At 46.5% G+C, this 12,776-nt stretch overlaps 1 protein-coding gene across 5 annotated transcripts in view; it reads right to left on the bottom strand.

Annotated features, from left to right (window-relative positions):
* Positions 1–12,776, bottom strand: part of dennd5b (DENN/MADD domain containing 5B) — an 85,772-nt gene that overhangs the window by 37,261 nt on the left and 35,735 nt on the right. For all 5 annotated transcript variants that reach the window (XM_083757869.1, XM_083757871.1, XM_083757872.1 and 2 more), the window contains 4 exons: positions 12,069–12,178; positions 7,634–7,872; positions 6,553–6,883; positions 5,808–5,964 (listed from right to left, as the gene is read on the bottom strand). In XM_083757869.1, coding sequence (XP_083613995.1) covers positions 5,808–5,964; positions 6,553–6,883; positions 7,634–7,872; positions 12,069–12,178 — 837 coding nt within the window. The remainder of the gene's footprint in view (positions 1–5,807; positions 5,965–6,552; positions 6,884–7,633; positions 7,873–12,068; positions 12,179–12,776) is intronic.

Genomic DNA, 12,776 nt, shown 5'->3' with positions numbered 1-12,776 from the left:
TATAAGCCATATATTGATTATAAAATTCCAACACACACCATTCAAATTTTATCTGAGCTTTGTGCGCAGTTCTGGTGGCCAAGTCTGACTTGTTCAAATTGTACGCTTTGTGTGTGTGTGTGTGTGTGTGTGTGTCTCACTCGGACACACATCATTCACAGAGAAACAAGAGCACGCCACAGGCACGCAAGCTTCTAGTGCAGCACATTGTTGTGTGACCGCTGACCAATAGCTAAAATGGCTGATCGCTAAGCTCACAACGTGTTGCATCGCCGCACACTGTGAGCTTGTCTGTGGGCATGGTCACATGCCCAAAACGGGGCACGCCCGGTTGACTGTGGATAATCACTCCACATCTTTTTGCATGCTTCCACAGCTGACATCCCCTTGAACTGACCACTAAATGACCGACTGTTCATCTGCTGGAAATCAGTGGTCCTCAATCTTTTTTTTTTTTGGGAACAGGCCAGGGGGCCCAGTTAAAAACGGCCCTCCTGACAATCAGGGGAGTCGTTTCCTACCCGTTTAGATCAGGAGATATAATTATGTGGCAAGAACACTTCCCAGACATAATACAACCGTTCGTCACTACTGTAAGTTTAACCAGCTCCGTCTGTCGTTTACAGTACTGTACATCATGGAGTTAAAAAACAAGGTTCAACAAGGAATGTGATCAACGTGAGACGAAATGACGTGAGGTGCTACAATCGGGCAAGCCCCAATATTCTGAATAGAATCCATATTGTGTGATGTTTTAAAATCTTGTAGACCGTGTAACAAGATAATCTGATGAGAGAATCTTAAGATCCCATTGTCAGCGGTTGAGTGGTCACGTCCATTGAAGATGCACGACACGTCAAGTCATCTAGCGCAGCGGTTCTCGTTCCCTTCTGGATCGGCGCCCACAAAAGTGTTGGCGGCACACGGCAGCCGACGTGCACAGTTTTGAGAGCCACTGATCTAATGAGGATGATCATCATTAGATCATCATAATGGCGGTGGTGATCGTCCCTGTTGGCGTGTGTAAAGCGAGCGGATCAGAGAGAGAGAGAGAGAGAGAGAGAGAGAGAGAGAAGCGGATCAGAGAACACAGCCGGGAGAAATGTAGGACGAAAGCTCAAGTTAACCCAGATAGAGCACACAAAATGCTGAGTAAAGTCAATAGCGAAGCTGTGGAGTAGTGTGCACGCACTCGTGTGCACATACACACACACGCTCGCGCACAGACACACGCACGTACAAAGACAAACGCGTCTACACAAGCAGCAGCACCATGACACACTGTGAACACCGCAGTTGTGAATAATGGATGAAACTTTAGGAGGAAGGCTGCGCGACTCAACGCTGCAGCTATAACGGAAAAAATATATCGCTTTACTTAGTGCAACTTGTGTAGCCATGGTGTGTCAGATGAGCTGCATAAGTCACCCGAGGTCACTTGAACTCTCCCTTTTTCCGCTTTATTTAGCTTTATTATTTAGCAAATCCGCCGCCTGGCTTCGGGAATCGAACCGGGACATGCATGACATATTTTCTTCACCCCCCCCCCCCCCCCCCCCCCCCACGAAGCAAAGATTTGAGTCGCAAATCTTTTCATGATTTTTCTAAAATAGCATGTATACAAGCTCATGGCGTGGCACCGAGTATAAAATATAAAATATGGTAAAAGTGGTTTGTGACACTATATTAACTATACTAAAGTGACACCGGCAACGGACCCGAGTTGCAACTGCGCTTTGTCCACTCTCGTTTCCCTCCACGTAGGAATCTCCTCGTCATAAATAGCCGATCTACAAACTCACACAACGTGTCATGATACTACATTGTAGATAGGCGTGAGCTTGTACTTGTACGGCGATTCCTGGCAAATGTCCCTCCCAACTCGAGCGGTTAAATGGAAAACAGGATAATCAAGTCACCTGGAGCCTGCGTGTGGCATTGAGATCATGAAAAGCGGTGTTCTCTCAAGTCTGAACATGATCAAGGTTGGCTGTGTGGGAATCAAAGATAGGCAGGGACGACTCCCACTCCGCACACACAGACACACCAAGACATTCCTGTTATTACTTTGTTCGTGTTACTGACAACAACTCCCATCCGCTCCACTTCTCACTCACAGTCTCAAGCCGTTTGAATTCTTAGAAATATGGAAAGTACAAAGAACATGAGATGGAATGGCTTGTGATCATTTATAAAAACCCAACACAGACCGCATTGTGTCTCAAGGAGAAACAGCTGACTGAAAGAAGGAAAAAAAGAACTGCACGCAGGGAGTCAAGTGTTGATTTCATGGACTAAAATGTTAGGGAGGGACTAGTGGAGAACAGATCCAGTAGAACTAAAAGACAAGTCATTTTATGTTTGGTTCTGTGTTCTGTGTTGCGCTCTGAAAATAGCAGATCTACAAGTGTTGCGACGCGGTGTGAGCTTGTAGATCGGCTAAGTTCAGTCTGCGAACCAAGTGTTAAATCAGGCATCAAGATCTGCCAACATACATTTTATTCGCCAAACTCAACTGCACATTCAGTCCATTCAAGTCTCACAATATTTAGTCGACTTAAACTAGACTTACACTAAAACACTTCAGATGACTAAAACATGACCAAAGCTGTCAAAAAAACAAAACAACAACACTAGACCTGTGAGATTTTTTTTTTGTAAAAACTCAACACAGGTCACATTGTGGCCAGCTGTGTCTCAAGGGGAAACAGCTGACTGAAAAAGGAAAGAAACATGCACACAGGGAGCGCATGTCCTCCATGAGCCAAAAGCAATGCAGAGCATGAGAGCATGAGTCAGGGTGAAAGTGTGACAGAACACCGGGGAACGGAAAAACAGCGGAGAAAAGCACTCTCGGTCTCGGAAAGGAAAAGGAACTGAAAATGGGTGCTTTTTCAGATGGGCATTGGGGATATTATTATAATATTTGACAATCAGGGGAGTCGTTTCCTACCTTATAATAAAGTCAAATATTATTGACTTATTCCTTTAGTGTCTTTCCAAATATCTGGGGGCCCACTGCTTGCAATATCCTCCTGGCCGGGCCCGGCCGGCCTACATGCCCAGTATAGCGTGGTTAACATTCAAGATAGATTTCACCATAACCTTCGCACTACTGATAGCTGGTGATGTTACATGGATGTTTGGTCCCTATTGCATCGGTCCCCATTGGTCCCTGTTGTAGTCACACAGGGAATCATGTACTGTATGGAATATAAATCAACGGTGGGTCGTAATTCAATCCAGGGACCACCCCTCACTGAGCCACGTGATTGGGTAAGAAATGCGCTTGTCACTTTCTCCACCTAACTGTCATAGCCAGAGTGAGTGAGTGAGTTAGGACTGGCTTGGGGGTGTGATAGTGTGTTCATGTGCGAGCGCACGCGTGAGTGCATGTGTGTGTTTGTATTACTATACGGTACTTATACTATACTTATACTTACTATAACTATACAATGCCACCAAAACACATTTTTTTGTGGCAGTCTCCAAATTCGATTTAATATTTCTAAATATGATTTTGCTGTACGCTGTACACAATCTCCACAAAAGGTTTACTCATTTTACTCATCAAAACGATGACCAAATGTCCCCACAAGTATAGTAGAATTTGAGAAATAGACGATGGGGGCCATTTTCTTTATCCTGGTCCCAACAAGAAAATGTTTTGTTTTATGATTAAGAAAGATTGTGAAATACAGTGTTACAATTAGAAAAAGACTGGTTGCATTTAGGGTTAAGATGAGGTTGAGGATAGAGGTTAGATTTAGGGGGTTAGAGTAGTCCCTATGTTATACTTAGTTAGTTCGAATTGCTGTGAAAAATTGTTATGCTATTTTTGGGCTATTTTCGATGCCGTCTTAAAAATATCATGTCCTCACAAGTATATTAATACAAACCTGTGTGTTTGTGCGGCGTGTTGGTGGATGGAGGGGGAAGCCTCACATCTGTCACGGCTTAATTGGTTGTTGATTAGGAGAACATATGATGGGTCTTGTCTCATTAATTTCCGTGTACGGTCGGACCCAAAGTGAACCAGTCCATCATCCATCCACGGGACGTACGCTCCCCGTTCTCATTACAGAGAGAACGGGGACTCCTGCCGCGCAAGTCGAGGAACACAAGATTGAACGCCGATGGTTGCTTCTTCGATGAAAAAGGACGAGCGCTAAAACAAGACGGAGGATGTTTCCCCCCCCGTCCGAATGAGTGGTTTTTAATTATTCCCACTCAGGAAGCGATTGCTTCTGACGGCGGGGATGATGAATAAAACATGGAGGCCCATCTTTCATCAAAGGATGGCGGGATGAGAGGGGGATGGGGTGGGGTGGGGGTGGGGGGGGGGCAGGGTGTCTGGATGCAGGGAGGTCTTTATTTTGGTGGTGGTGGTGATGGGGGGGGCTTCATCCAAATGATCCAATTATCTTTACATTTTCTCCAAAAGGCGGAGAATATTTCCATCACCCATGTGTGTGTGTGTGTGTGTGTGTGTGTGTGTGTGTGTGTGTGTGTGTGTGTGTGTGTGTGTGTGTGTGTGTGTGTGTGTGTGTGTGCGTGCGTGTGCGTGTGTCAACAGCTAACCTCAGAAGCTACCATAGTGATCACTGTTTCTTTTAGCAGGCCAAGGGACTCCTAAATTCCTAAATTATTCACAGTGAAATCGTCCCTCCAGTCTATAAAGCATGTGGCCAAAGCATTTCCGGGCCGTCCCCTCCCAGCCAAAAAGGTTGAGAATCCCATTGCTCTGGCCTGCATCGCTCTTGGCCAACAAAAAACACTGCCTGACACTTGGCTGACCACCTCATAATCTCACCCTTGAGGCCCACTTGCTCGTCTAAGCACCTCCCGCCCCCTCTCCGCTGGGAATCAGCCCAGTGCACTGCAGTCAACCTGTTCTCCCCCCCCCCCCCCCCCCCCACACAGTCAGTCATCACTGATTACTGCCTCTAATCCCAGCGGCGTTTGGCGTCAGAAGCCAGCTGTGGACGTGACTGGGACGGGGCCAGACCAGGACAGGATACCGCAAATCTCAACATCACAGATTACCCACGAGGACTCGTGATGATGATGATGATGATGATGATAATAATAAAGGCAGGGCTTGGATGGGATCGCCTGAGTATATCGCCTCTGTCGGGTGGAAACCTCATATGTCCAAAATGGTTACTATTCAGGATTCAAAATTACAGCAACAATAAACTACCCTCCATTCCCCGGCTGGTGTGCCACTCCTGTGCCACCTGTCCGCCTTGTTATCAGCCCACGCTCACAGCCATTTCACACAGAGAAGAGCGTGGAAATCTGATATTGTTGAGGACAAGTCATTTTATGCTTGGTTGTGTGCGGGTGTCGTGCTCCGCAAAATAGCAGATCTACAAGCTCACAACGCAGGGTTGCATGTGTTTAGTTTGACATACGGTAAGTCGATGAACATTCTTTCCCCATAGTTTTTGGTGGAAATACTTTTGTTTAATTGGTTGTTGTTTTTTTGTCTTTGTCTTTTTCTACCCACTCTTTCTTCTTTTTCCTCCTTCTGAAATGTACAATCTGAAGTGATATTGCCCTGTTGCCCCTGTTTAAGTGTGGACTTGATGTCATATGTAGCTCATCCGAAGAAAGAGAGGACATTAGAGATGGAGCCACTTGGAGGGGGGGGGGGAAGAGGGGTGAAAAAAAAAAGAATCTTGGGAACTGCACTTGTGTCCTATGTATACATACAAATGCTGTCTATACTGTACTGCTTATTCCAAATAAAACAAATATTATATAAAGTTTTTGGTGGAGGAAGTTGAACAGTTGATCGTTACCCTGCGAGTAGAGCAGGATCTGCATCTCCAGCAGAGTGCAGGTGAAGAGCTGCACCAGGTTCTCCACTCCCAGCAGGCTGAAGGCCTCTCCCAGGGGGAAGTCGGCCAGGGGCAGCTCCCCCGGGCCGGGCCGCTGGCACACGATGGGCTCGTACACCTGTTGGGGGAGGAAACATTTATTATTATAGGCAATGCATGTACCAGTTCAGTGGCCTTGTGGTTAGAGTGTCCGCCCTGAGACTGGGAGGTTGGGGTTCAATCCCCGGCCGGGTCATACCAGAGAAAAGTAAAGAATGGGACCCAATGCCTCCCTGCTTGCTTGGCACTCAGCATCAAGGGTTTGATTGGGGGGTAAGTCCCTGTGACATACTAGCGTCATGTCCAGGGGCTGTACTTGTACATCAAGCTGCCTCACGCTACAGAAACAGGAGATAGGCTCCTGCCCTTTCCTTTTCGTAAATAACCCATTTTGGGCGGGCACCCATTTTGGTGTTAGCATTAAGCTATTCTTTAGCTATTGAAAAATAGCAGATCTACAAGCTCATAGCGCGCCACCGAGTGGCGCGCTACGAGCTTGTAGGTCTGCTATTTTTGAAAAATCGAAGAACGACTGACATAAAAACATAGCTTTTTCAGAAAATTGTCGGGATGTACAAGACATTTTTAGAATCTGATCTCAGGTCAAAATGTCTTAAACCCATTGGCGGCACATTTCATATCAACAACTCTCCGCTCCCATACGCACCCCGTGGAACTTGAGCGAGCGTCCGGGCGGGGGCAGGGGCACCTCGTACAGGATGTTGTGCACGTAGCTCTCCAGGGGCAGCGGGGGCGGCGTGGCGCCCGTGACGGCGCGGTGCAGCTGCGACAGGAAGCGGCGGCAGGCGTGCATGAAGGGCATGGGCGCGATCAGACACAGCGCCTTGGACACGTACAGGGTGTCCCGCGACGAGTCGTAGCCGCCCAGGCCCCCCCCGCCGGCGGCGCCGGCGCCCGCCGCGGCCCGGGCGGACGGCGAGGAGGAGGAGGAGGGAGGGGTCTCGGCCTCGTCCAGGCTGCTGGCCAGGGAGTCCATGCTGGAGGAGGAAGGGGTTATGCTGTTGGTTCGGTGTTTCTTTCCCAAACAGTGGGTCAAGACTATATAGGGACCCATTTTTATGGGTCGCGGGCGGGTAATTAATGTGTTTCCTACGTAAAAATAATTAATAAAAAATCTCAAATCTAAGATTTTCATGAATTTCTGAATTTCATTAAAAAAAGATATATACATTATTAACAATATTGTGTGTAGATGGGGGGGGGGGGGTACAGAGCCAACTCGGGTCCAGTTTACTTAGTATAGAACTATAGATAGAAGGTTTATATTTAAAAATGTATATTAAAGCTGCTATAAGCAATAAGTAAAAACATTAATAACTTTGTTAATTTTTTATTTTTTGGTATTTAGACAGCCAGCAATGAGTGCAACGCTCCCAAAAGATATGTAGTCTCTGTGACACATCTAGGGGCCACAATCTGCATTGAAAGATTTTCCTCAAAGCTTTGTCATTGGTCGGAAAAAAAACCCCGGTCGAAATGACTAACCAATCAGGAAGTAGACCGGCAAATCGACCAATGACAAAGCTTCTATAGTAAAATATTTGAATGCAGATTGAGGCCCCTAGATGTGTCACAGAGACTATACATTTGTTTGGGGAGCGTTTTACCCATTGCTGGCTGTCTGAATACCAAAAAATATATTAAATAAAAAGGTAATTATTATTGCTTATAGCAGCTTTAAACTGGAAAAAATTAAATAATAATAATAATAATGAAACTCAAATAACCTGGAGGAGGAGGAGGACGAGGAGGAAGGGTCAGCGGAGGAGGAGGGGTGCTCGGCGTTGTGCATCTGGTAGAGGGTCTGCATGGCGGAGCAGATGGGGGCGCTGGTCACCTCCTCGTAGAAGGTGTGCACGAAGCCGTAGGTGCGCGAGCCGTCCTCCCGCGTGATGATGAAGGAGTGGAACCGGGGCGGCCGTGCGTCCGCCTGCGTCCGGAACGACAGGCCTTTGGGCATGCACAGCTGGACCAGAGGGAGGGAGAGAGACAGAGAGAGAGACAGAGAGAGCGAGAGGAGGCGTTGTTAACGACCAGAGGGGGAGACGGAGAGAGAGAGCAGTGGTTGGCAAACGTTTCCTGTCAAGGACCCCCGAATTTATTTAAGCCGTGGACCGGACCTTCCACAAGGGTTTGTGCCAGGGAGGGAGACGCCCAGAAAAAAATATTTCAAAAAATAGCAGGTGTACAAGCTTACGGCTTTTGATTAGTTGATTGAATACTTCATTAACAGTTTGCAAAAAAAGGCACGGTGGCACAGATTCATACGAAATAATTCAGATGAATGCGTTGTGAGCTTGTACTGTAGATGGGCTATTTATGGCAACTGTTCCTCCCAGAATAGTAATGCTGGGGGTGGGTTGAAGTGGTGAAATGTCAAGTAAAGAGAGTTATTTTCAATCTGTCCACTAATAGTACGGATATTCTCTCAACTTAGAGGGGAAGATTTGCATATTCACGTACCGTAATATGACATGTGTGAAGTGCATAAAGTATACAGTAGGCCTAGTCATGTCATTCAGGGGATGAAGAAAAATAAAATGACAAAAAGTTTTGAGTAGCACTGGTTTAAGAGAAATGGCCATAGTTAGCAGTCTGTTGCCATAGTTTGTGTGTGTATTTTTGCAAAGCATGTGACTTCTCTTTCAGCGTCCCCAACAACCGTAATAGGTTGATGTAAAACACCCCGGTTATACCGCAGCCTGGAATAAACATGCTTCATCACGACGGCCATTATGTTTTATATGGTGCCCAGAGCTTGAAGAGGAAATGACTCGGAACAAGCTTTGGCACCGCTGCGGATAACACGCGGAAAAGAAAGCGTCTGGACGCGTTGGTCTTTCACCGCGCGGCAGGCATGTATTCCGGCGTGCAACTATACCTGCGCATGCACAATTGCACATGCATAAGTACACCGTATGCACACACTTACAGTACACCTCATTTGTTGCTGTCCGGCGGAAAACTCATATTTCAACTCGTTACTCGTTACCCTAACTCATCATACTCCAGTGTCACACAAAAGTATAGCAAAAATAGCATATGTACATACAAGCTCACAATGTGTCACGATGCTACAGTACACGTTGTGAGTTTGTGTAGTATGTACATCTTAGTATGTACAATTATTTTGCTAATTTCTTCATTTGAATCCTGGAGAGTGACACTTTTGGACATATGAGGTTTCCACCCGACAGCAGAAACATTGACGCGCTCACTCTTGCCCGCCGGGCTGCTCTGATTGGATTAGGAGAGAGGGAAAGCGAATCAACATTTCCACTTATCATTTCTGACAAGTAACCCCTGACAAAAAAATTAAATAAATCTCATTACATGTTTACAAGCGCAGGAGAGTAATGAAATCACACACAGTGCGTTGGGAAATTAATGTTCTTCATCCCACAGAAAATAATCTGTCAAGCGCCCTGCAAAGCTGTGGAACAAATTCACAATGTGTGCCTATTTGAACGGTACTGAGTGCCAATGGGACAATGCACACACACACACACACACACACACACACACACACAAACTGGAAGGACATTAACATTTTAGGGCTGTATTGAAAATCGATGAAAGAATAGCCGAAAAATAGCAGATCTACAAGCTCGCAGTGCGTTGTGAGCTTGAAGGTCAGCAATGTTGGGGGGGGGGGGGGGGGGGGTGCACGATAACAGCGTGCAACCAAGCATACTGTAAAATGTGTGGCTTTCGCCTTTATTTATTTACTTTTATGGAGGGACAGACAGTTTATTATATACGAGCGAACGCCCACGTTGATATTTCAAGATACATTTTGGAGCGGAATGAAGAGCATTTTAGGATTTAAAGCTGCAGGAACAGGTCTGTTAACTGAACTCCCGCATCCCAGTGATGGGTATATATTGAATATATCGGGAGAATGACAACATATTTCGCTTTCATTGTCGTTTCCTCAGCAGAAAATGCTATATCGATAATCTCTCACGCTAGCACACTCCACTATTCCGCCGAGACGCTAAAAATAAGTGGAGGCTGCATTGATAGTGCGAGTCAGAGAGAGAGAGAGAAAGAGAGAGAGATGATATCCCAATGTCTCTCTCCCATCAGACACCTCCCTCCCTTCTCGCCGACGAGGCCCGGTGTTCAGTTTCGAGCCGGGCAACAACGCGCCGCACAATGGCCAGTTTCCATGCCGACGTAAGTCGAGACGTGGCAGCTTGAATTATTAAGCGGCTGCTGACGCCAGAGTGGATGGAAAACATGAAGAGCTGACCTCGCATTGGTCACACGAGCACCCAAACCACAACCTCATCTCCACCACGGTTATTACCTCACCTGAGGGAGGCGCGCCGCACGCACACACGCAACCTTACACATGACACGTGCACATGCATACACTCAGTGGTGTAAAAAGTACTCACATTTGTTAATTAAGGAAAAGTATCAATTTAGAAATACACGCACGCACGCACACACACACACACACACACACACACACACACACACACACACACACACACACACGTCCCCTGACGTAACACACGGCATTTGGATGTTGTGTGCATGAGGATGCACTGGTGCCGAAGGTAACACTAAACCACAGCACACCTCCTGTCCCAAAAAACCATGAGAGGACAAACACAATCACCATCTATACTGATGGGTCAGCAGTCCCTTCAGCCCAACACCGACACACACTTCCTCTGGAAGGCCACCGTGGACAGTAACTTAACCTCCGACCGCTATCTTTTCTTTGTCAAGAGTGAACAGTGGCAGTTACAGAATCCCCTGTGTGTGCACGCGGCACTGTGTAGCTGTGCACGCGAAAGCATGCTCGCGCACGCATATACACTCGCACACGCGCGCATGCGCCAATCCATACACTGTATTGATTTATGCCCTTTTCAAGGAAGGCATGTTCTTGTCTGAGGGAAAGACTATAGCACATTTTATTTTTCTCCCTCCATCTCAATTGACTCTTGGACACAAAACATCTAAATCTATTGTTGTGAGGAACATTACATGATGTGGCCAGACCTTCATGCTGAGAGCCTCCTGGGTAAAAATGCATAGAGAAACCCAGAGGGAGGATTTGTCGGCGCTCCGTTAGCCAGGATCCCACATGGGAAGGGAACAAAGTGTCTTAATCCTGGTGCCTCTCGGCTCGACATTTGTGTGGCTGTTTCCTAAAATCTCTCCCTCCCTCCCTCTCCGTTTCTGTGTGTGGGAGAGAACGAGAGTGTATACATGCAAGTGTGCGTGTGTGTGTGCCTGAGAGAGAGAGAGAGAGAGAGAGAGAGAGAGAGAGATAGAGAGAGAGTGTGTTTACAGCACACATTTCTGTGCTCCGTTTAAATAATCCCAGATGCCCTTCTTCCCCCCTGTAAATGATCTGAGGCTGCTGGCCAGCCAGGCCGGGCCTCTTGGGGGTTCTGTTGGGACGTAATACCTCCTCCACTTGTCCCCAGCTGTCGACCCCATGATGGGACAATCCTTCCCCAGAATAGTGACGGGACGGGAGCCATCATTAATTAATTGCCGCGACTCAAAAAGTAATTCCGTCCCAGTTCGCTAATACGATTAGTCCTATAATGATTTTGGGCCCTCCTCCTCCTCCTCCTCGCGTCACCTGGCTGTCCACGCAGAAGAAACTGAACGACTGGAGCGATGACTTTTGAGGAGGTGCCCCGAGTTCGTTAACCCATTCTGACCTGAGATCAGATTCTAAAACTGTCTTCTACATCCTGACAGTTTTCCATTCTGACCTGAGATCAGATTAAAAAAATGTCTTCTATGTCAGTCGCTCAAAAATAGCAGACCGGCGCGCTATGACCTTGTAGATCTGCTATTTTTCAATAGCTAAAGCACGACATGATGCTAACACCAAAATGGGTTCCCTCCCAAAATGGGTTAACCTGACTCTGCCAGATTGAAGAAGCCCGTAGCTGCCGCCGATTGGTCCGAACCGCGTCCGGTTCGGTTCATCGCTGCTGCGTCAGCGATTCCAGATGGAGGCTCTGTTGTGAACTTGTGACTCAATACCGCCCCCATCTGGCGGAGTCAGGTTACGAGTTAGTTACAGTCACATGGTAAAAAGGTAAGATAACAACGCATCACTTTGAACGAAATGCTGGCGGGCGATAGGCCAAACACCGTTTCCCTGGTGGAGCAGATACCTACCATGTTGACCGCATCCTGATCGAACGGGTTCCACTCCACAGTCTCTGGATAGTGGGCGAGGACTTTGGACTTAAAGGTCCTCTTGAGGGGGCTCTGTTCGAAGTTCTCCCCTAGAAATGAGGAGAGAGAGATAAATAAAAAGAGAAAAGACAGCATGTTGAATGGCCAGTATACCAGTATCAGATTTAGGGCTGCAACCCTAAATTGAACTAATCAATTTAATCAAGTAATCAATCTTGATAACATAATCGATTTAACAAAAAAAATATAAAGCTGTGTTTCAGGAGTGCATATGATGTGTGATAAGCTTATAACACACATTCTACTGTGTACCGTTTATAAATGTATTTAACTGCTAATCAGATTAATTTAATCGTCATTAGTCTTTACATTGATTCTTGATATGGAAACAATATGGTTCCTGATGATTAGATTATATAAAAAAACCTAACAGTTAATCACACACACAAAATCAATAGTTACAAGTGTAATCAGAATGGCTTTGTCGTATTGCACAACAGTTGATATGCTACAGTCAGCTGTAAGCAATAATAGCTGTGGTGTCAAGCTGTGCTTAATTTGACACCGCAGCTATGACTGCGCTCCACACACACACACACACACACACACACACACACACACACACACACACACACACACACACACACACACACTTTACAAAACCACTGCTCTCCTTTGTCAGAAGCC

Source organism: Protomyctophum parallelum (genome assembly GCF_964188405.1).
Source record: "Protomyctophum parallelum genome assembly, chromosome: 22".
Taxonomy (NCBI): domain Eukaryota; kingdom Metazoa; phylum Chordata; class Actinopteri; order Myctophiformes; family Myctophidae; genus Protomyctophum; species Protomyctophum parallelum.
Note: the sequence above shows the minus strand (reverse complement) of the source record. Positions and strands in the feature narration are given on the sequence as shown.